This window comes from Oculina patagonica, chromosome 4 (assembly GCF_052425735.1).
Source record: "Oculina patagonica isolate OP01 chromosome 4, crgOcupat, whole genome shotgun sequence".
NCBI classification, from domain to species: domain Eukaryota; kingdom Metazoa; phylum Cnidaria; class Anthozoa; order Scleractinia; family Oculinidae; genus Oculina; species Oculina patagonica.
The window spans coordinates 25,375,619-25,398,844 of NC_135761.1; the positions used below are offsets into that span (position 1 = coordinate 25,375,619).

The following is a 23,226-nucleotide window of genomic DNA, read 5'->3' on the forward strand; positions in this document are numbered from 1 at the left end:
AGGGGTGCCGGTTGTAGTTGGGGGAGGGGAGAGAGATGAGGCACACTAGAAATCCGAGGTCGATGTATAGTGATGGCCGTTTAAGGGCTCAGTCAAGAGAAAATAAAGAGTTCACAAAACAAGCTGTTTTCAGATTCACTTGAGGTATATTTTATTGTTTTCTCGAATCTATAATTATAAATTTCCCATTTCCCTGTAGAATGATGTGTGCAAAATAACTTACTTTCCACAGAACTTTCTTATAAAACCGTATCATCAAAACCCCGCAATCTTAACATTTTGCTTGCTGCAATCATCAAAAAAAAATACAATTAGGCATTCCTGCATTCTAGAAGAGAATTTTACGACGTAAATACCTAAGGTAAACTCACAGAAAGCGTCATTTACATTATTTTAATGGCCACTCGCTTTGTCTGCTTGCTAGGCGGAATGATTTCAGCTGAAAACATAAAAAACCGATCTAATTCGAAAGCCCTATCCCAAAACAAACTAATCTGTCATTTTTGAAGACAATTGTCACGTGGTAGCAAACAGATAAAGCAGTCCCTTAGCAAAGGAAACTATTTCACTGCCACCAAGTTTCGATTCGCCATAAACACGATCAACAAATGTTATTGGAACCTGAAAGAAAATGGAAAGCCAGAATTAGGCACTGCTTTGCATAAAACTCCTGTTTTTGAGGGGCCTAAAGAGGCATAATGACAACTGAGACTTGCCTATTATGGGACTGGAATTTGGACAAAAAAAAAAATTGGCTGGGAAATGCAACCTTCAGGGCCCTCCGTTTTTATAATTGGAGGAAGGGTGGTGACTCTCGTTGAGAGATAAACCCAAGCACGACGAGTACGAGATTGAGTACGAGTTCGACTTTTCAAACCTAGTACTTATGTTTTTTTTCTTCCCAGACGACGACGGGAACACCAGTGGAGACACCCGGAGAACGCCACCACAGAAAGACCAGAACGAGTCCAACGGAGACCCCAGGACAAATGAGATCCACAAACAAACGACGACTGAATGGGAAGGAGAGGAAAAGAGCGACCACGGGCCACAGGAGGACCGGGCCCCCCGGAAGGAGAGCGATGGGGCCGCCGCGGGTGGCGACGAGGAGGAAGCGCGAGCGGCGGCGAGAATGAGCAGGCCAGAGACACTGCCCGCACGAGCGGAGGGCGCGCGGACCTGCAGCACGGCAAACAGGAGACAACCGAGGCCCCCACACAAGGAAGAGAGGGACACACTAGGACCCAATAAAATAAACCCCAAACCCACCCCCTACACGCACCACCCCGCACGGAGAAACACTATTTTTTTGAAATAGCTGCTTGTCGATTATCACATTTCACACCAATCTTTTAAACTTATCTGCAATAGGGAGGAGTGAGGGCTTTGGAAACGTAACTGCTGGAACTCGAACAGCTTACAGTACTCAGTCGTTCTTGTTCTTGTACTCCCACTCCGATTTGAAGGTAAAGGTACAGCCTGCATTCAAGCCTAGTGGCGCATCAGGCTGAAGCTTATCCCATTTTGAGCAGCATGAAGTGACTAGGAGTATTTCTAATCCCTCCTGGATGGGATGCTAGACCATTGCAGGGTCACCCCCAGCATTAAATTCACCGGTTCCCATTTATACAAGGTGGGTGGAGAGAGGCACTATGAGAGTAAAGTGTCTTACCCAAGAACAATACACAATGACCCTAGCTCTGGCTCAAACCCAGTCCCCATGATTCGGATTCCAGCACACTAACCATTTGGTCTCCACACCTCCCACAACTCCGATCTAAAGGTCCCTAATTGTACTTATGCACCTATCAATGTTAGCCCGAGGGGGGGGCGGCACCACGGGTGACGGAGGTAGGTCCCCAGGGAGGGAGACGACGTGATGGCCCCGGGTAGGGATTGGTCACAAGAAGGTGAGGACACTGCCACCCATGGGGATGACAATTAGGGGGTGGGGTGAAAGAAAATGCAAAATCCCCCCGCCCGCCCCCGGGCTAACATTGATAGGTGCATTAAACCTTTGTCTTGACCTTTCATAAGCCCGTTAGCTTTGTTAACTGACCTCTCCTATGGTGTAACCAAACTGTCTTGCACGCACAATCATCTCCATCTGAAAGATATAACCTTTTGAAATACAGGCAGACACCAGATGCTCTAGAACGTCCTTCTTGTACAATCTAATTGAAGACAAGAGAAATAACACTTTGTTAACTCATATTGCAGTACCCCTTTTTGTTTCCAACATTAACAGTATCAGGTCGAATAAAATATGTTCCCAGTGTACACTAGGCAGTACAAAACAACACTTCCTGAGTTTAGTGCCTGCGTTAGGGGCTTGTTTTTTTTCAAGGCCTTTTGGCAGGGTACCTTTAATAAATATAATCACAGTAAATATGAAAAAATCATTAAAAGGGAACTACGGTACAAAACTAAGACTTATTTGAGATAAATGGGCTACCACTCAACGTTCATTTTTGGCTAGTTTGTTGATCTTTTGGCCTGGAGATATTAGACCTAAACAGACCCTAGATGTTCAGACATTTTTATGTTCAGAAACTGCCCTTGGCTACCATCTTAGAAAGCCAAGGGGGGGGGGGGGGGGAATGAGACATAACTGAGCAAAACAAACAACAACAACAAAAGTAACAGATAAGGGGCTTAAAATAAAGGCCCATTGTTTTAGTACCTAAAACTGCCCGTCAGATCAGACGCTCCAGGCCTGAGAAGGATCTGTGTTAAATAATTAGCCCCACGGCTGAAAAAGAGAGAAACATAATATTAAAAAGAATAGAAGCTGAGATAGAAAAATCAAAATGCATGCCTGGGAGAACTTGGAACTTTGTTTGAACCTGAGCTGTAAACTGAGCATAAAACAAGTGAATTATTGCTCTAGCTCACGCTCACATCAATAGCATTTTTTATGACAACAAATGCGGGCAATGAATAATGTGACCCAGCATGGTAGCACAACCTCTGCATTTAATTTTCTTCAATGCCATGAAGTGCACCCAGTCCCCTAAACGTTTCATCCTAACACATTTGTTGAGTATTTCTGTGCAACACACTTTATGAGTTGGTTGATGGCAAATCCTTGGTAGATATATCAGTGTCTTTCAGAAATGTGGAAAATCATAAATAAAACACTCCATTGTGGTCCACAAAAGAGGCACAAAGGGGCATACATGTAGCTGTTCGAGTAATGTCTGTGACACAAATTCAAGAACTAACATAATCAACATTCCACATATTACACTTGTCTGTACACACATGCAGTTGATAAAAAGGAACACCAACAACCATATACAGTCGAATCCCAATTACTCGAATCTTCAAGGGAAAACGAAAAAGGTTCGAGATATCGGGAGCTCGAGTTATCGAGGGTAAAATTAGTAAGAAAATGACCTGAAGGGAAATCAAAAAAGGTTCGAGTTAGCGGGAGTCGAGTTGCTGAGGGTTCGAGTTATCGGGATTCAACTGTACGTTGTGGAAGATTATGACTTGGGGCTCATAAGAACATGTGGGTTCCGCAGCTTTTTTTTTTTTTTTTTTCTCCACAGCTTATTGCAAAAAAAAAAAAAATTAAAATAATTATATTTTTACTACCTGTAAATCATTATCATCATTTTATGTTATCAAATTTTTCATGCTATTCACCTTATTAATTTTCTTCTCAGATCCCAGCCAAACACTCCTCCATCTCCAATATATCTTGTACCAGACACAACGTCATAGTTACCTTCTTTCTGTTTTCTTTTGAATGAAACAAAATGAAGAAGAGAAGAAGATTTTTTATAAACAGACAAATTCAACTGCACACAATTCCAATCAAACAGCCTTGAACAATAATTAGGACTAATAAAACAAAACAGGCTAGGTTTGTTTGGAGCATAGAAACATGTAAATATGAATTGTGTGGTTCCAGAACATGCCCATACTCCCCCACAGAAGGGATTGGAAATTCCTGTGGGTGGGAGGGGCCTCAAAGGCCAAAACCCTTAAGGTTCAAATGTACATGTGTGAATTTCCAGAAGGGTTTGGGGGGGGGGGGGGGGGGGGGGCTTAGAAAACATCCCTTCCCATGTGGGAGGTATGGAAAATATTTTATTTATGAACTACGTATACATTGTACACTTTGTCTGTGGCGATCAGTAGACTTGATTTTACTAGAATGATTCATCCAATCTTACTTTTTAAAAGCAGCAGTTTTGACAACAAGACTGTAAATACTAACCTGATAAATTCTGGAATAAATTTTGGCTGTTGAGATAAAAACAAATAATTACCGGGTAGGTCAGTTCTTTTTAAGTGAAAAATTTTGTGGTAAAATAATTTTTTAAAAGATCAAAGTCATCTGGGGGAGGGGTGAACTACTTCCCACTCCCCTACTGTGGGAAAAGGGGAGGAAAGGAAGAACTTTGGTAACGATACCAACACCTTCACCTAAGATTTAACATTGGGAATTAAAATATGTATTTTTATTTGATAACTTGGGAAAGGAGACTCAATGTTGTTTTAACATTTAGAATTGTGAATGACTGAATATTTCTTTTTGCCAAATCAATCATTTTGTAAATGTTTAATCTACCAGGGTATTTATTCCTTGCTGGTTTCCCTAATCTCTCCAGTTATCTGTCCCTCCATTGCAGTATATCCCCTTGTTACCCCCTAAATTACAGTAGAATCTGACTTCCAAACCCTCAAGTTGTCTAACCTCTTGCTAACTCAAACCAAAAGTTGTTTAGATTGGATTTGTTTTGCTCAATCAATTAGCTAAATTACAGTGTACCTATTGTGTAATTGTTTTCCTTGGAGTTAAAGAAATCAGAATTCCACTGTACAGTCATGTACTTGATGATCAAGAGTTGTATAAACTTACATGATGAGACAAATCTGCATCCATGATTATCACATAGTTGCCAGTTGCATGTTTCATTCCATGAATGTAAGCAGTACCTAAATGTTAACAATGACATTGTCTATTTCCTCCTCCAGGGATACATTTCTTTCTTACGCAAACAAATTGGGTTTATCATTTACAGGGTAAAGAGGTAAAAGGGTTAAGGTGCTGAAAACCTGAAGACCTGCAGGAAGTTAAGGAAGATTTTCAAAACTCGACGGGCATAAAGGGAAGAGGAATGCTCATTGTCTTGCTTGGGGGATAAATTACAGATTTTGGACTCACGAAGGGTGGACAGAATGACTTTAAAATATTTCTTTATATTTAGAGAGGAGGCCACATCAGCTCTAGCTAGCTGGTTTTCACGTGAGTCCTACATCCTAATCGAATTGGAATTTGGAAATGTTGGTTTTTTAGAAGCCGGGAGGAAAATTGTCAAGGTCTGATTTAGAGTTGCCTGCAATGAAATTTAAAAAAAATGTACTGTCTTGACAATCTAGACTGATCAGGCTTGAAAAAATGTTTCTTTTAGGGGTAATGCAATAAAAGCTTTAGCCATGCTCAGATTAGATTCCTTTCAGGATTTAATTCAATTTTCTGCCAAGCATATATCCCCATTCCTTTTATATGGGAATCCCCACATGGGGATTTTTTTTCAGGCTTCCTTTTACAACTGCTATGTACAACTGCAAAGATTCCATCCTGTTTTTCCTTTTCACTATAATTTACATATAAGATTTACATAAAAAACCGTGAAGATCTCATCCTCTTTTGTCAATAACTACTGCAGTGTGCCTTACCTAACCCAAGCTTGCTTGGTCTTGGTTTGAGTCTCTGTGATAATTATTAAACAAGTTATGAAGGTTTTATTAAATTCAAAATGTGTCAATCGACAACTAAAACAACAACATTACCCACTGCAGCCAGTGTAACACTACCAATGTTTTTAATCAACAACAAAAGGTAAACTAGTTGAGTGACTGTTAAGTATGTATAATAAAATTAATTTATTTTCTTACGGTACTTACAATTATATCAGTGCTATAAATCTTTTCTAGTTGCTTCGCTGCCTCTTGAGTGCCATCTGGACTTCCATCGTCAATAATTATTATCTCGTAATCATGCCCACTATAAAAACAATCAAAGAGTCTTTTCAAATGACAGAGTTGACAGTCTTCACGACCGATGTAAAACAGGCAATTGGGCGCTAAAACGGAACAATTGATAAATAAAATTGTAATTGGAATAAAGAAGCCTTTCTTACCATTCTGAGAAAGCTTTAACAATCAACCAAACGATCAAGGGAAGGTTTTCTCGCTCGTTATATGTGGGTAATAAAATGGAGTACTTGTCCTTTTTGGCCGCCATGTTGAATTTACGTGGCAGGTAAGCCGCTGGCCTGTCCTCAAAAGAACGCTGTCGCTTGTAGGCACGCAATGCCTCCCGGTCCACAGACCTGAGTTCTTGTAAAAGAGCGAAACGATTGATCTAAAGGTATTAAATCTCTTTTCCTTTTATTTAATGGGTTTTTGGTTCCTTTAGATCCTAAAAACATGAGATATAATTCAAAATTAATAATACTTCTATAGTTCATTTTCTGGTTGAGATTCAAGCAATAGTGTTTTGTCAAATTGCTCTGTAATACTGGTCCGTTCCAAGCGGTTCAACCTAATTATCAACTATCTTTGAATGCTTTTCTCGTGGTCCAGGTTAAGATATCGTTTTCACTGTCTAGGAGGTCATGGTATTAAAGTCTGCACACATGGAATATTTATTTTGTACCTATATTTACCAGCCGCTCTCAAATGTCTAAAGTTGTGTACAAGGCAAGTTGCTGGGACTGTAATGATTTTTATATTGGAAAAACAAAGCGTCGATTACATGAAAGGAAAACTGAACATTTTAAAGCACTATCAAAGAACAGTCACGCATCAGCCATTGCAGATCACATCACATCAACGGGTCACAACATCAAATGGGATCACTTTGACATTCTAGCAACAGGACGATCAGATATTCATTGTAAAATAAAGGAGACATTGTTGATTCGTGATTTAAAACCGGCCTTAAATGAAAACGTTGGCAGTGAGAAACTTTTTCTCTACTAGCCATAATATTTGTTTTTTCTTCTGCAGATTTTTAAGTCTGTTTGTTGTTAATCAACAACATTGTCATTATTTTTAAATTAGGTACCAGTCTTTATTTCACGTTTAATCTTATTGTAATCTTTTTAACGGTCACTTCTGAAGATGTATTTTTCCGACATGCGTTTTCTTGTCATGTTTGTCACCGCAGTGTGTTTTTTATTTTTATTGAAGTTAAAATGGCCTAAGAATAAGAATGTCTACTATATTTACCAGCTCATAAGTTTCTACAGATTACGCTGCGATACGCTACGAAAATGCTAAAATTTTGCTCCAAAAATGCTCGAAAGATAACATTGCTCGAAATTAAACAAATTAATACACATATGATCCACTTGTTGTTGTTGTTGTTGTTGTAAGCTGAGTAGAGTAGATAAGTAATATAACCAGTATCATTCATGTTCGAAAAACTCAATATTCCCTTAATAATTAATGTTTTGGCTGAAGATAATTACTGGAGATTTTCCATAAATCCAAACGCCAAAAGCTACCAAAAGCGAGCACAATCTGTAGCAGTCTACCTAATAGCCTTTTATGATTTTACTTTTGTCATTCCCAGGCTGCTTTTGCTTCCTAGTACCGTGCGCGGGAAAGGAATTAACTCGGACACGCAGAACTCGCGATCGCTTCGCCAGCAAAACTTAATGTTGATCTTTCGGCCAGCATACCGCTAGTTCAACCACTTAACCGCGATACTTGGCCACTCAAAAAAACTTGTCAGATGCTGTAGGTCGAAACTGCTTGAGAAATGACGTTTAAAAGAGGGGCTTTTACGAAATGCCAGTCATCTTCGTCAGTTTGGAAAGGGTGTGGGCGACAGCTTTTGTCAGTCTGAAGTACAGTGATGTCAGAGAAAAACGTCTGTGAACAAAAACAACACAATACTAACATCCGCAGCGTCAGAAAGAATATTCGCAATGTGGGTTGTGTTCACAAAGTTATAAGGAGACCAAAAAAGCTTTTTATTGAGGTAATTGGCGACGGAAGTAATAAGGGCGAGGTCGACACCCACATAATTTAACCTCAAAACTTAACAGCATTCTCAAATTGCTACAATCAGTATTTATTTCGATCAGCATATAGTTTTCTTTTTACGATCAAAAATAAATAGTCCAGCAGAAAAGTAAAGCTTCAAGAAGAAAGACTATGAAACGAGTGTCTTCAAAGTTTAATTTTCAGGTTTAACCGAAATATTTGGTCCTAAGGGAAGATATAGGCTCAATTTCTAGCCGCTTTTCGGGAAGAATAACACCATTTCATGTAAAGCTATTTAACACGTTTAATATTTTAGGCGGAAATCGAGCCAAAACGGTAGAGTATTACAATATATTTCGGTCTCCGCTATGTTTTTTCGGCCGGCCGCACTTTTTTAAGTGGACTAGTGGTCTCTTTATCGGTTCGATCGCAACAGATTTTCTGATTTTATCAAAGCGATGTTGTGATCATGAAGTTTTGATCTTGCGAATTAGCCGCAGAATGAGCTGATGAGTGCGGCCTTTATAAATGTAAAACCTTCAATGTTACAAATAGCCCCAGAAAATTATACTAAACCGTAGCAGAATGAGTTTAATTCTTCAGTTGTAAATGACACTATATACAAAATGGGGTCGATTTCTTGCCCTTTGAAACAAAAAAAGGCTCTTATACCCAGTAATTATTATTTTTTATTCAATTCTGACCTAGTCAATGCCGGTGGCCTCCGGCATGAAATTGGCAAGCATTTTATAAACATGACGCTTTTAAAGCAACATGCTTTTAGTTTAAAAAACATGTCAAATAAAGTCAGTATTCACATTATATGAATACAATAATTAGAGAAAAGAAGATGCATAAATAAAAGTTAAAAACAAGCTATTAAAAATAAATTAAATCCTCTTTATGACTAAAAGCAATATATCCTTTGATTTGAAAACAATTTTATAGCCTTTTAAATGCGGCACTTATATTCTCTATTCGGCTTTTTCAGAGGATAAACAGATAGGTGAAAATGTTATGTTGGCTGTAATCCATCACTTAAAATCTTGTCGGTAAAAAATCAAAATACAATATCGTCGGACGGATATTGTATACAGAGAAAATGTGTACGTAAATCCAGGGTTCTCAAAACGTAAATTGGCGTAACTGATCACAACATACGTGCGTGAGAATTCTGATCAGCTGACTTTTTTCTGCCCGAACTTGAACATTTGTTCTTGCGTTTGAAAAACTTCGTAGCTTTCTCCTGCTGTGTGTAAAAATGCGTCGTGTGTCTCTTCGTATGTACCCAATTTATCTTTCGCACTTCGTTGAAGAAATCCGCATAATGCAGCCTTTCTCCCAGACGTTTTGCCCAAAGTTCCGTTAAGTTGCTGCGAAGTTGTGTGCAATACAAGTTCAAAATATTTCCCCTCAGCAGCTCCATCTGTTAAAATCCCTTTGATAATTGTGCGTCCTTCTCTCGCAAGTACATGTCCTTGAAAAGGCTCGCTTACCCTGTTGCCCATATGTTGTACGATTTTACACCTGTGCGATCCAAAGAAAGGAATTTTAGCGCGCCTTCGCGTGTCCACAATCCAGTACCGTGTAGATGAGGGCGGTTGCGACTCGCACGGAACAAGTAGAATTTTAATCGAGGCTTCACTGTGCAAGTCCAGGCATGCACCCATTGTCGTATTCAAATCGTTGTTGTGCTTTGTGTTTCTTTGCTTTCTTCTCGGCGGCTTTTGTAAACTGGTATCGCTTATTGCACGGAATAAACTTTTCATAATGCCACCTGCATGCAGACAAGTTTTTCACACGGTAAGTGCGGATAACCTGAAGTTTTTCCGGCTTATTGTGGCTTTAGCTTGGGGTTCCTGTTGATCAGATGAAGACTCAATTATACAGTTTCTGTTTTTTTGTATTTAAACTTCAATATTGAATAATCTTAGTGCGATTATAGTTCTGCAGGCTTTATATTAGCTCTTGCCGAAACTTCGAGCATATTAGACAAAGACATTAAATTGTCCGTAAAATCCTCTCGACTTCAATCGATTTTTGTAGGTCCAAAATGATATTGGTTTTAATGCATCGAAAACAGTTAGTGTTTTTCGAATAAAAACATTTGCATTTCGACAAAAAAAAATAACAGCTTGAATCAATGAAAACAGATGCATGCCGCGCGGATCGAGTACAGTTTATAAAGAGATTTTAAACGTTTCCCAAGGCGCAAAATAGAATCTAATCATTTATTTGTTGATTTCGGAACTTATTTTTCAGAGACTCCTTTAAGCAGCGCAATTCTGTTTGCAAGGAAACGTCTGAACAGTCGAGAGGGCTAGGCGCCAAGAGATATTCGATTTTAGGTCAACTTATGCCGGTTCAGTTGATAGCAATAAGTTTTGAAATGAGTTTACCGATAGATTTAGATGGCAGACTTTCGTCCGGTCAAATTCAGATTGAATCTCCCAGTGAAACAACAGCGCCGATAAAATTAATTCAAAAAACATCTCACCTTCTCTTTGCATCGATGGCTTCAGACCGCTTCACGATAGCAACGGAATAAATCGTTTCAGCCTCCTTCTTTTCTCAACTGGGTGATAAACCTCCCAGACTACTAAACCTTGCGAATTTGAATTTATCTACCTTCTAGCTGCGACATCTGTCACTGAATGTTGCCACTCGCGTGGCAGTTCAGATGCAAATGAACTCAGTCTTTGAAAGACTCTGGACCGGAACTTAAGTGATGCGCTAAACACAGTTGTCGAGTTATTTATCAAGTGTAATTCACTTGGCACGTGTCACGGCGGAAATTCACTTTTATCTGACAGACCTGTTGGCAGCAATTATAAGCGAAACTCTATCCTTTCCGGCTAAGTGTACATCTTGGTGTTTTTAAAATATTAAAAGGGCTTTTCAGGTGACAGATTTATAAAAGCCAACCGAAAATTAGAGTAAATAGCTTTCGCGCCAAGTGCAAAACTATTAACGCTTTATTTGTGCCAAAAAAATTAATGGAGGCTGAAAATAAATAGTGCAAATGTAGCAGATGTACTTTTGTGCTCAGATGTGGCACATATATAAACATTTTGTTCTTCGAGGGCAGAAAACAGCAAAGCAGAATAAAGTTTTAGCGTTATTAAATAATGTTCCTTAGGCGAACCTGCTTTTGATGATAAATGAAGTGTCAAAAGCCCTGCTGAGGAAAAGAATGGCTGACCCAAATGTTTGAAAAAACAAGGCTTATTTTAAGAGGCCAGTCTGCATGAGGGCTTTATCCCACACGCTTCTATGTCAAGAGGTTAGAGAAAGGCATGATGCCAAATAACAAAAAAAATGCGAACTAAAATTAAAAGGAGCAAACGAATAGAACATTTGTTATTACTAGTTCGCGCTTTTATATCGCCATTTCCACTGATTCTGAGTTGAAGGGATTTCTGGAGCGTCTCGAAGCTAACAGAAAGAGCAAATTGCAACTTCTTTAGATTCCTTTTTGCGTGGTTTCCGCGATATTCGCGCGCGAAATGCGCGTTTGTCGCGCGAAATTGCGTTAAAACGGCCATTGAACATATTTTGCATTACACTTGATGGTGGGAAGCGAATAAGCTACGCTCTAAGTGCAAAATAAAGGATTAGCACTTCGGTTCAACGGTGAAACCGGACCGAAAACTTTTCAAAACACAAGATTATACGTCACATCCTGGTTCACTCCGCACTTCCTCTCGATATTAAATTCCTTTTAAAAGTTTTCAACAACTGAATTTGTAAACGTGACAAATTTGTTTTTTCTTTCATCGAATTATTCTTATCTCAAAAGTAAGAGAAACAGTAAAGTTTTGTAATAAAGGCATTTGCGCTAAAAATTCAAAGCCTTCCTGGTGAACTTTCACAGACAGGATCGATCTAGTTGCCTGGTTACCGGCCGAGAATTCAATTTCAACAGATTATAAAGACTATAAACGACTCCTGATTCAGCTGATTTTCAGTTCTCCATGGAGTTCTCAATAATTTGTTATTTATAGACATTGTTGGATAAATCTGAGCGTTTCTACAACGAATTCACGGCCATTGTAAGTTTCAGGTTAACACACACCTCAGCCAAAGACATACCTACATACAGATAATCTCAGATTCACCATATTTTCAACGCAAGTTGAGCCTCAATGTTTCTTGCCGGCGTACTTCTTGCACCAAACTCTTGGTTTGTCCGGCGTGAATTGAGTCCAATTCAACGATCGAAACTGACTCTTTTTAAGTTCATGATGGACGTTTCGGTTTCGCCGCGAAATATACAAATAAATTGATCTTAGAGCCTTTTAAGGTAGATCTCTTAGACTGTCGAGACACAGTCAACAAAATTATATCAAAGTTTGTTGGCCGAGTTCCGACCCTTGCGGGAAGCCAGTATCTAGTACTCGGGAGATCGGCTTATCTGTTATAGAGTCCTTGTGTTTATATGAAAACGTCGATAAGTATAAGGGATTGATCTGTATTGATAAGAGTCCGATACGGAAATTCTGCACGATAAAGGAGGTTTTGTGTATGCTTTCAGTCTGATACGGAAAATCTTAGGCACGGCGAAGTATACCTATGTAAAAAAGAATAAGGGCTTACGTGAACAAAACAACATTAATCAGTGCACTAATTAAATTTTCAAATTATCAAACCTTTCCAGACTTGTTTTGACTCCAGTGAGGTATTCTTTCATCTCATTATTTGGTGGTGATTCGTCGTCTTCTTGTGGCTGAAAAAAATTCAACTTTACACCATTGCGTGCGAACTAATTCCACTGTAAAGCTTAAAGCTTATAAAAAGCTGACGGAACTTCCAAATTCGATTGGCTCAGCGCTTTAAAGGTCGTCTACCTAAAAAATTCCTCTCTAATCAAGTTCACACACTCTACTAAGCTTTCATCAAACCAAAATAAAATCAAATTATTATGTACAGAACAATGTGGAACTGAAAAGAAATTTGATTCCTTTCGGAACAGGTGTGAAGCACGGTTTCCTCTGTGTTAGGTTATTAATTAACCACCACATGCTCATAAAATTGCTAAAGTAAATGCTCTGAAAACGGCTAATTTATTTAATTAAGAAAATAAAGGATTTACATGCATTGCTGTCTGCAAGTCCAAAATCCCCTTTCATATGCTAAAGCGGAAAGCTAGAAAAAAGTGTCTGCAGCTGCGCTATTTTGACGAGCCTAGAACTGAGATATGTGCATGATAAATCGTGTCGGGAAATGTGATAAGTTTTGAGAAGCTAAAAATTGGCAAAGAAAAGCTTTTGAGTACCTTCCAACCAATTGTGTCATTTGTTCTTAGCTTTGTGGTTTATTGGTGTGTCAAATGCGATCAAACGAAAGCCTCAGAGCGCTCAGTTGACATGTGTTTAAAATTGCTATCAGTTAACAACTATTATCTCAGCTCTAAGCCGGAAAATAGAGGAATGTATATATCCTTTCTTGATTTATTGTATATCTCGGATGTGGTCATAGCACAATTTGGAAGGATTAATTTAATTTTGGAGCTAACGTATACAATATGCGTGTCCTCAAATATTGTTTTTGTTTCTTTGCCGAGGAAATTCTTTTAATTAGAAGAAAAAAGTGTAATTTAAGATGAGCGAGACAAGATCCAACGTTTACGAAAATCTTAATTACGCGAAAAAAAAGTAAGTGTAGAATTGAGACCTCATTCGAGGGATCAGAAATATTGCAAAATAAAATAACCTAGCCTGCGAATACAGCCGCCTCTCATTCGCGTCCCTTGGTGTTTCGCTCTTCGTTGCGGGACGCGAATGAGAGGCGGCTGTATTCGCAGGCTAAAAATAACCTTAGTTCAGGAGTTTTTGTGACAGAAATATCGTTGTACTTTATCAGATGCACGTACGTAATATAGTAATTAAAAGTTATTGTTATTGTCATTTCTTTAAAAAAAAAAAATGGGAAGATTTCAATGTCATACCATGATATCTGGAGACATTACGTGTCCAATAACTGGCCGAGCCCGCAGTTTTGGTCATCGGTGTTGCTAAGCAGCATGACGTATTTGGAGTGCCTTGGAATGCTCGTGAAAGCGTTTGATTTGAGGGCGTTCACAGCTTTATTATTGATGTGGAGATACCTGTTATTTTAATAGGACAATAAATAAAACGGTCCATCCCAACGGAAATTTTCAGGAAAAAAGGTAATGGCTTCCGAGGTCAGGTATAACCTTCCACTTACCGCCTTTTACCGCAACAACCGGAATTGTCTGTATCATTTAATTGTTCGCATTACCAGACTCCTCGCGAAATAATCTTAACATTACGGGCTGCTCACCAATTAACAGAACACTACTGGAACATGCTAGTGAAATCATGATAGTTAACAAAACTAAATAAACAGAACAGAGAGGATTTAGCCGGATACTGACTTTATTTGACCATCTTCTAAAAATTAATCCTCAATAAAACCTGTCGGATTGTTTAAATCTAGCTCTCATCTTTGCCCATGTTTCTATCTTGTTCAGTGATGTTAAGCCACGCAAACTATCCATACTGCTATCCAGAGTATTTCTTTGGTGTTTTCCTATCATTTTAAACCATTATAGTAGTTTAACTTGATTGTAAGACCAATTTGTAAGGATCACAATTGCCAATTGTCAATAGCGTGACTTTTAGTATATGTAAAAAATTGTTCAATCCATAAACACCTATTTATCGCGCGTCATTCCACTTCACAGGGGGCGTGTGGAGATAAGTTAGTTCTTTAACCTTTCAGTACATTCTCGAACGTTATTATGATAATATCTACCATCTTCTTTTGGCCCTATAATATTGGCACAGTGTTACAAAAATAAACATGAGATCCAGTTATATTTTAATCTAAAAGAAAATTCTTGACAAGTCAGGAGCCCATTTCTTACACGTTGGATCCCGGGGCACTGCCCTAAAAATTTGGGATGGTGTGTCCTAAACCCTTAGCCTAGCTATTTCAGACCAAAATATGCGGTTTTCTCTACCCTATTTCAGACCTGATCAAGGAATCGAAAACCCTTTTCTGACAAGATCCTGCTTAGAAAATGTTTTGGTTTGCATAAACATTCAGTCAGAAGGGCTTCAAATTCCCGAATAACAATGACGAAAACTGTTTCTTTCAAGAATTACATCGCGTTGCTGACCAGAGTGCTCAAACCATACCCTATTTCAAAACAAAATGGTCAAAATCTTTATACCATTCCAGACCAGCTAAAACGGCTGCAAAACATGCCCTCCATTAAACACAGACATGCACCTCAAGGACCTAAAAGCTCCAAATACTGCACAGCATGAAAATATAACTTTACCGTGTTGTAAAGCTTCAATAAAGCTGGAATAAATGTGGAATTTATTCAACTATACACTGACTTTACATTTTTTAAAGCTGACCTTTATCCCAGCTTTACTCTCAAGTATAAAGGCAGATAAAGAGACTCCTTTACACCAACTTTAAATCACATTTACACACGGTAGTGTAAAGCTTGGTTTAACCACCTTTAACAACATTTATTTGATGGTGTAAAGTCGGTTATCCAACTTTACACCAGATTTAACCACCTTTAATTTAATGTAAATCCCAATTTTCGTGCTGTGCTGCTCAAAATTAAAATTAAAATAAGCTACTGATTTATTGTTGCAAACCACAATAAAAAGGGCGTTAAAAATGACAGTCAACAGAAAGAGCAACTGTTCAAAATCACCAAGGGAAAAGCCCTGGGAACGAGGTTGCTTTCTTCTATGGGTAATTTTAATTCGGACAGTAATTTCTTAAAAGAAGCGAGATCTTCAGCCGGAATTCAACAGGTAAATCATTTCAAATGCGTCTAATCGATTCTCTAAAAGAATGTTCAAGCCATGCTGTTGAAACGGCTGAATTATTTGCCCAGATACTGGTTGGGCGCTCTAACCAACTGAGCTACGAGAGACTCGTTGTGAGCTGGGCCATTTACTAGGTTGATAAGTGACACTCGTCCTGCATACTGCTAGGATCAGCAATGTCGAATTCATCAAGTTTGTAGTAAATAATGAAGATGAAGTATTCAACATGACACGATTTATTACCGAGCTTGAAATTTACCATCTTTATTATTTACTATTTGCCCGATATTTCCATTTATTTGATAAGCGGGATGTTGTTCACATAGCCGCTTTTCCTCGCCGTTTGCATTTCTAGAACAATAGGCCACGCGCGCCGCGCGCGGCGTTTCGTGTTGCGCCGTCACTTGTGCCAGCCAGCGGTTAACTACCACCACACCCAAAAAGCATTGCGCGCCCCTACTCATCCGGGACTTTGTTATAAATTCGTCCTTTTCTCGCCGATTCCAAGATGGTGAGTCCACGTGTGAAAACACTGCAAAGTATTCGACGAAATAACTCACCTTACTAATGCCTAATTGTGCTCATCTTTTCTGGACGAATGCTTTAGGTGTACAAGCGTTTAGTGGAAATTGGCCGTGTGGCTCTCATCAACTCAGGACCCGACGAGGGGAAACTTTGTGTCATCGTAGATGTTGTGGACCAAAATCGAGTAAGTTATGAGTTCGAGTGCATTTTTGGAGTTTTAATGGTATATTCGGAGGAATTATAGTTACAGTTAGTTCATTACCTCGAGTATGCCTTTATTATGGAATCATCAGTAACTTTGTCGGGGCAGAAAGCGGATTTCAAGTCAATTTTTATCTTGTTCAGTGATCGTTCGAATTCTAAAATGAACTGAGCTTAGCTGGAGTAAATCATATTTAATTGTCCGGCTGTAAAGAAAGTTATTTTATGGCAAAATAAATGCAGATCGCTTAACTTCTTGCTATTGACTCTGTTTTACGATCTAAAACTTAGTGTTAGTATTTGGGCAGTTGTTTCATTTATCAGAGTGTACATTGATCAATACATTTGACCATTAAATGCTCCAGGATATTTCTATCGAATTAAGACTAGTAATAGTTCTCACTATAAAGCTGCCCCCGCCTTTTTATAATTTGTTTTTTGTCGCCTTTAATTATTAATGCCGATGGACTGCACAATTAGGCTTCTTTTTTACTGTGTCATGCGGAATTTCTTGTTGTGTGACACCGTTGCGTCCTAAAAATATTCACAAGTTCAAGTCGAATTATATTACCTAGCGCGCGGAAATAACACCTAGCGGAAATAACACATAACACATTATTCGTGATGACACACACAAGCTTATTCCCGGGCTTATAACATTCAAAATAAACTTACAATAATTTCCAGGCCAAAAAGTCTAAAAAATTCCACGAGTAACAAAATATGGCACATTCAAAGATTCGAGAAAACAACCCACTCTTTGGATCAAATAATCTGACAGTTTGTTAGCGATACGAATTACGTTGTACCTTGTACTACATGACAAAGTTCACGCGTTTGTTTATTACTCGTTGTAACTTGTAAGATGTATACGATACAACAAACCTCCGAAAGCAAACCTTACAAATGTAACGCTTGGAACATAGGTAGCCGGCACGTAGCCAAGAACACGAAACCAATTGCTCGAAATCTTTCGACGTATTACTAACATTTGCTTCAAATATCACTTAACACAACCAAAGCAGAGAAACCGCTCGAACAAATCTGTGAACACGCGTAGGCCAAAACCGGAAAACAAAACGCTGCTAGCAGATGGCGAAGCTCGAAACGCGAAGGTGACCAAACGCGACCTCGTGGTTGCAAGTACCCGACACCACCGTGCGCGCTTGCTAAAATATTACCCGTCACGACCGTGCGCGCCTAGTTTTGTCAAATCGAGAACGCTTCGCCCATTACAAACACATTTCTTACATTTTCAACAAATATTCTTTGTCCTTGTATGTATACACGCGGGGAGTCCTAGGGTGCCTCCTCGGGTTTTGGCCTCTGGACCAAAACCCTGCGGGGGCAATTAATAGCTACTGCTTCAATGTTTAAAGTTCCTTTAAATGGCACAAAAATATACTGAAATCAAGACATCATGAAAAATCTCAAACAGTTGTTGACACCTGATGTTTATTTTTGAATCCCAAAACTCAAGTTTGACTTCTGCTATCTCTGTTTTAAGGCAATTACCCTAAACATATTTCCCTGGTTATTCCTTATTTATATGACTATCTGTAATTCCAAATCAAATTGACAGTAGTCATTCCCGTTAACTTATTTTCTTAATTCTTGCGAGGGAAATAGTAACAAACAAATTCAATGCTTAATAATTCATTTAAGACGGAATCCACTAGGAAGTCGAGTAATATTTATTAAAGTTGGACAAAAATCAATTTCCAGAATAATTTAAATCCTATTGCGTTATTTCCTACCCTTAATAAAAGGTAAAGATGTAAGTAATTATCCGTGATAACACCAACAAAAATTTCTTATCAGAGTCTGAGAAAGTGAATTTCAAAGTTTACAAGGTATGGGCAAAATCTCACGTGTAGCCATTTTGTAAATTCGTCTTAAGCGATTCAGTGGAATTCAGCGGAACTTCAAAATGTGTTTTCGATGTGTGGTGTTGTTAGAAAAGATTTCTTTTGATAAGATATTTGAAGCAGTAACAAAAAAGTTTGCAATAAGGTGGAAATAATTCTGGTACAACAATTTCTTATCAGAGTCTGAGAAAATGATATTTAAAGTTCACAAGCTATGGGCAAAAGCTTACATCTTTTAAGCGATTTAGTGGAATTCAGCGGAACTTCAAAATGTGTTTTCGATGTGTGGTGTTGTTAGAAAAGATTTCTTTTGATAAGATATTTGAAGCAGTAACACAAAAGCTTGCAATCAGGTGTAAATAGTTTTGGTACATAATTTTGTCCAATAATTACTCGAAGTCCTGGCGGATTTCCTCTTAATTTGCTTGTGCTTGTCATGCTTGTGCCTGTGATTTTACTTGCATCATTGTATCACCCATTTCAACCAAAATAGCAAACCCAAGTGATTCCTTATCCAGCCTCTTGGTCATTTCCAAAAGCGAGTTTATGTTTATGATGCAAGTAAAAACATGAGCACAGTCTTGATCAAAATTTATAGGCACCGCACCCATGTGTTGCCTTGTGCATGTTTATCGCACTCGTGAATTTCCTAGTGTGTATGTTTGTGTCATTCTTGTCAACTAGCCCTACAGTGCAGCTACTCAAACCAGGCCATGTGGAAGGAAAATGACCAATCAAAGTATTAATTGATCTTTTTATAAACAGACCAATGACATTAATGCTGCAGACAAAAGGTCAACAACAAATTTTGTAACCAAGACGAAGTGAAGGCAAATGTTACCTGAATTTGCATACTACAGCTGTATGTTGTATATACACTACAGATCCCATTCATTGTGACAAAGAATCATAGTTATTATTTGTAGTTGAAAAGCTTTGCTTAACAATGTCTCATTTTATGACTGTCAAACCAAAATTGTTGAAAACTGCTCAAAATGTAGAATCAAAACTAACCAATCAAAAATTCTAAAGTTTCCCTGAGACATCAGCATCTTCCACAACTTTGTCTGGACTGGTTCTCAAATTTTGTTGTTAAACATTTGTTTGTATTCTTCAACAGTTTTGGTTTGTGTACAAAAAAGAGTCACCATCCTTTGTTCTCAATATTAACATATGGATTGCTTACTTTTGTTTAAAGTGGCCTAGTTCTTGTAATCACTGTAAATTTTTATGGTCTGCGAGAGAAGTTTATTGTTGTGTGAATCTATAAGGAAAACTAAACTGAAGCCTTTTTTACACAGGCATTGATCGATGGGCCTTGTACCAATGTCTGCCGTAAGGCCCTTAACTTCAAGCACCTGTCCCTCACTGACTTCAAGATCACAGTAGGACCCTCTGCCAAGACTGGCCCAGTTAAGAAGGCCTTTGAGAAAGGAGAGATCCTTGAGAAATGGGAAAAGACAGCATGGGCTAAGAAGCTAGCCACAAAAAAGAAGCGAACAACTCTCACTGACTTTGATCGCTTCAAGCTCAAGCTGGCCAAGCAGAAGGTAGGCCATTGTTACAGATGCATTTGTCATCTTACAAGTACAAGTATTGTGTTTTATTGTACTTTTTAATGTGATTTTATAAGTGATTTAACTTTGTCGACAAATGATTCTTCTGGGAGCCGAAAATTAATGGCAGCCATATTTGCATTGGGTCTGTTTAAATTATTTAAAACTATTTAAATAGTTCTACTTAGTGTGGCATTTGGTACCTACATGTACATGCAGGCTTTTAGTCAGGTGGGAGTCCAGGAGTCATATAGATGGCCAGTTTTCAGAGAAAATTAATATGAATAACTGTAAACAGAGGGCTTTTTTTAGCAAATTTGGAAATCTTTAGATACCTTTGCACTCACAACTGCAGAAAAACACCTTGCATGCTCCTCAGGCCCTCCTATGGGGACAAAGTCAGGCCTTGTAAAAACTTTGGATTCCCACTTTTTAAATCCTGACTCTTAAAGCCTGCCTGCATGTAGGAAAACCCTTGCTTGTGTATTTGGCACAGGTTCACTGTCTGCATGTATGCAGTGTCTGAGTAAAGCTTTTGTTTTACTTTAACAGAAAAACCGAGTCCTCAAAGCTGAACTCAAGAAGTTGCGGAAAGAGGCCAAGTTGTAATCTTGCTGTTAAGATTCAAATAAAATTTTTTGTTTGAGAAGATATGAAGGTTTTGTCTTTATCTTGTCATGCCTTGAACAATAAAATACCCATCTACAGCTAGAGTTGGAGCTATAGTGGTGGTTGTAATATATCAAACAATAGAGGCAGTGTTTCATAAGGATATCCAAACACCAAGAAGACAGTTGAAAATACGACGTAGCGGAGTATTTTTGGCGAAATTTGAGGTGTTTGGATAGCCAATGAAACACTGTCTCTATTGTTTAATCTACATGTATCTTCTCAATCTAAACAAAATATACAGAGTAAACAGAGAAATAAAATTGTAAAAATAAATGCTAATTAAGACCGGGTATCCAAACCTCCTTCACGATGAATTATAAGTAAGTTTGAGGTGATAATAATTTATTATAAGGCAAGTGATTCTTCAGGATAAAGTGAGTTCTCTAATTGGCTGCTACTCAGTAGGAATCTTTTTTTGACTTCCTTGAAAATCTTTATTGTTTGTAAAATATGTTAAAAAAAGGTTGAGGCTGCACTTGGACCATACAAAATTTTCTGATTTCTTTTACCTTTTGCACGGTTCCTTCCCCTTGCATTTTACCTCGTAGTCACAACTAGAAGCAACGATGTACTCAATGGAAAATGCACATACTGTATTTGTAAAATGTGCCACCTTCCATATATTAAAATTCAATTTGGTAGTGAGGCCTATAGGGCACAATCAAAAGAAATTTTACAGGCATGTTCATTTCTTTTGTTTTTGTCCTCCAGCCTTGCTTTTAAGATGAATTTTATATCGAAAGCAGCCTGGCGTATTTAGAGCAATAAAATACCGGTAGGAAATCAATGACAATGTCAAGGTCAACACTAATTAATTGAAACTGGAAATCAATGGACAATCGATATTTTTTTTTGAAAATTCACTTTAATCCCTTGGTTTTTAATACCAATTGATTAATAATTCAATTAACTTTCTATTTTTTACTATTATCATTGGTGGTGGATTTGATTTATAGGGAAGATGTAAATAATATGGTTTTTTTATTTGGATTATACATGCTGTCAAAAGATTTACACTAGCAAACTGGAACATTACACAAAACACAACAATTGATGAAATTCACTAGAATAAAGTTGATAGTTTGTGGGGTAAATTTTGTGATAATCAATAATTATTGCTGATTGATTGTTATCTATCAAAAGACCACATTCGTATTCTCTTTGTTGGACTAGAACGTCTGCAATGTCCAGAAAAGTTAATGCAAGAAATCTTTTCAAATGCAAATGACATCAAGCTCTTTATTATGATATACCCTGCATGAGCCTCCATTGCAAGCTAGTTCCAGTCCAGGGGGGGGGGGAAGAAACGAGGTCTGGGTCCGAGTAGCGATGCTCTCACAACTTGCAAAGAGATCAATTCACGATGTAGTCAGCGGTTTTTGGACGATGATGCAACAGGCAATCTTTTCCCGCGAAATGGAAGCTGCTATGTCGTGGAATCACTTATTATAAAGGGGTTCAATTCTCTTAACTAAAAATCTAAAAGCAGCGTGTTTAAATCCGAAAATTTCGTCATCGTCGTGTAGTTTTAAGAACGCAGAATTTTGTGATGCCGTGCTACTTTTCAGTGCTGAAATGCAAATGTTTGACATGTTTGTACCACGATTTTCAACTGGCCCACATGGGGATTGTAAATGAAGTAAAACAAAGAAAGACCAAGTCAACAAACAACCTCAAACAATAGAGCGGCAAGAACAATAGCTCCGACCAGCGCGGGAATATTCGATCGCCACGTTTTCATTACCATTCCAGTTATGGTTTTATTTCATAACAAACACCACATTTTGACACCAAGAACCTTTCCGGAGAAATTTTCGCTGCTTTAAAGACAAAACTTAGAAAGTCTTTTTTATTACTACATATATAAAAAAAAATCGAACTCCCTCACTGGTCCCATGTTGTTTTTATTTTGGCAAGTTCACAAAGAAAGGAGCTGCTCATGCGCCTTAGAGACATCCGCTGACTACCGCCCCGATGATTGCTTTGCAAGTTGTGAGAGCATCGCTCAGATTTCATATAAGAGAATGTATGGGAAGTTGCTTCCCCCCCCCCCCCCCCCTGTTCCAGTCCAATACCGAGAATATGGTCTATTGATATTAAATTAACTTGTGATTGGATATCTGTTGATCCATTTTCATGGAAATGCCGGGAATTATGGAATGGCAAACTCAGCATCTTTTTCTTTAGTGGGAGAGAAGGGATTTTTTGAAGTGGCGACAAAAGAGCGGGAAAACTGATTGCAGAAAGTAAAACTTTGATTTCTAATTAAGGTTGCGGGAACTGGGTAAATAATGTTGCGTTGTGCGATGCGCAGAGGCGGGCATTATAATGGGCAGCAACTGGGAGTAAAGAAACGGGAAGCAGGGAGCCGAGTACCCCTCCTCTCCTTGCTAGCCGTCTTCCCCTGAAATTTTCGTTGCGTTCGTCTACCTTGACAACAAGATAGCTTGAAGCGGTGATCTTTTACGTAGACTGACAAATCGCTTCTCGAGAACGCCGCGCGCGGGTGACTCGCACTTTCTGAAAATTCTGAAGTCACGCAATCGTGACATCACTTTGTATACAGTATAA

The 23,226-nt window shown here is 38.4% G+C and overlaps 3 protein-coding genes across 6 annotated transcripts; 1 reads left to right on the top strand and 2 right to left on the bottom strand.

The window, feature by feature from the left end:
• Positions 1–126: 126 nt before the first annotated feature.
• On the bottom strand, positions 127–6,334 carry LOC144649983 (dolichol-phosphate mannosyltransferase subunit 1-like). The gene is made up of 9 exons (XM_078509606.1): positions 6,159–6,334; positions 5,923–6,022; positions 5,695–5,728; positions 4,874–4,950; positions 4,229–4,254; positions 3,652–3,747; positions 2,684–2,752; positions 2,060–2,174; positions 127–621 (listed from the first exon to the last, which is right to left on the bottom strand). The coding sequence occupies exons 1-9, from the start codon at positions 6,260–6,262 to the stop codon at positions 517–519; spliced, it is 726 nt and encodes a 241-aa protein (XP_078365732.1). The 5' UTR covers positions 6,263–6,334; the 3' UTR covers positions 127–516.
• Positions 6,335–8,589: 2,255 nt separating this feature from the next.
• LOC144649988 (uncharacterized) lies at positions 8,590–12,876 on the bottom strand. 3 transcript variants are annotated; one of them, XM_078509614.1, is made up of 3 exons: positions 12,861–12,876; positions 12,663–12,739; positions 8,590–9,872 (listed from the first exon to the last, which is right to left on the bottom strand). In XM_078509614.1, exon 3 carries the CDS (start codon positions 9,780–9,782, stop codon positions 9,192–9,194), a length of 591 nt encoding a protein of 196 aa, XP_078365740.1. In that variant the 5' UTR covers positions 9,783–9,872; positions 12,663–12,739; positions 12,861–12,876; the 3' UTR covers positions 8,590–9,191. The 3 variants fall into 3 exon arrangements, with proteins under 3 accessions (XP_078365740.1, XP_078365741.1, XP_078365739.1); XM_078509615.1 differs by lacking the exons at positions 12,663–12,739; positions 12,861–12,876 and adding an exon at positions 12,106–12,516; XM_078509613.1 differs by lacking the exons at positions 12,663–12,739; positions 12,861–12,876 and adding an exon at positions 10,511–11,470.
• LOC144650001 (large ribosomal subunit protein eL14-like) lies at positions 9,769–20,634 on the top strand. Of its 2 annotated transcripts, none has more exons than XM_078509634.1 (4): positions 9,769–9,816; positions 16,441–16,542; positions 19,729–19,977; positions 20,536–20,634. In XM_078509634.1, the coding sequence occupies exons 1-4, from the start codon at positions 9,784–9,786 to the stop codon at positions 20,590–20,592; spliced, it is 441 nt and encodes a 146-aa protein (XP_078365760.1). In that variant the 5' UTR covers positions 9,769–9,783; the 3' UTR covers positions 20,593–20,634. The 2 variants fall into 2 exon arrangements, with proteins under 2 accessions (XP_078365760.1, XP_078365761.1); XM_078509635.1 differs by lacking the exon at positions 9,769–9,816 and adding an exon at positions 16,325–16,344.
• Positions 20,635–23,226: the final 2,592 nt, after the last annotated feature.

Coding starts and splice junctions, on each gene's coding strand:
- LOC144649983 (XM_078509606.1), bottom strand. CDS start 6,262: ATGGCGGCCAAAAAGGACAAGTACTCCATTTTATTACCCACATATAAC. Junction 3,748..4,228: donor TTTATTCCAGAATTTATCAG/GTTAGTATTTAC, acceptor TTCATTCAAAAG/AAAACAGAAAGAAGGTAACT. Junction 2,175..2,683: donor GATCTGACGGGCAGTTTTAG/GTACTAAAACAA, acceptor GTCTTCAATTAG/ATTGTACAAGAAGGACGTTC.
- LOC144649988 (XM_078509614.1), bottom strand. CDS start 9,782: ATGAAAAGTTTATTCCGTGCAATAAGCGATACCAGTTTACAAAAGCCG.
- LOC144650001 (XM_078509634.1), top strand. CDS start 9,784: ATGCCACCTGCATGCAGACAAGTTTTTCACACG. Junction 9,817..16,440: donor GCAGACAAGTTTTTCACACG/GTAAGTGCGGAT, acceptor CGAATGCTTTAG/GTGTACAAGCGTTTAGTGGA. Junction 16,543..19,728: donor ATGTTGTGGACCAAAATCGA/GTAAGTTATGAG, acceptor TTTTTTACACAG/GCATTGATCGATGGGCCTTG.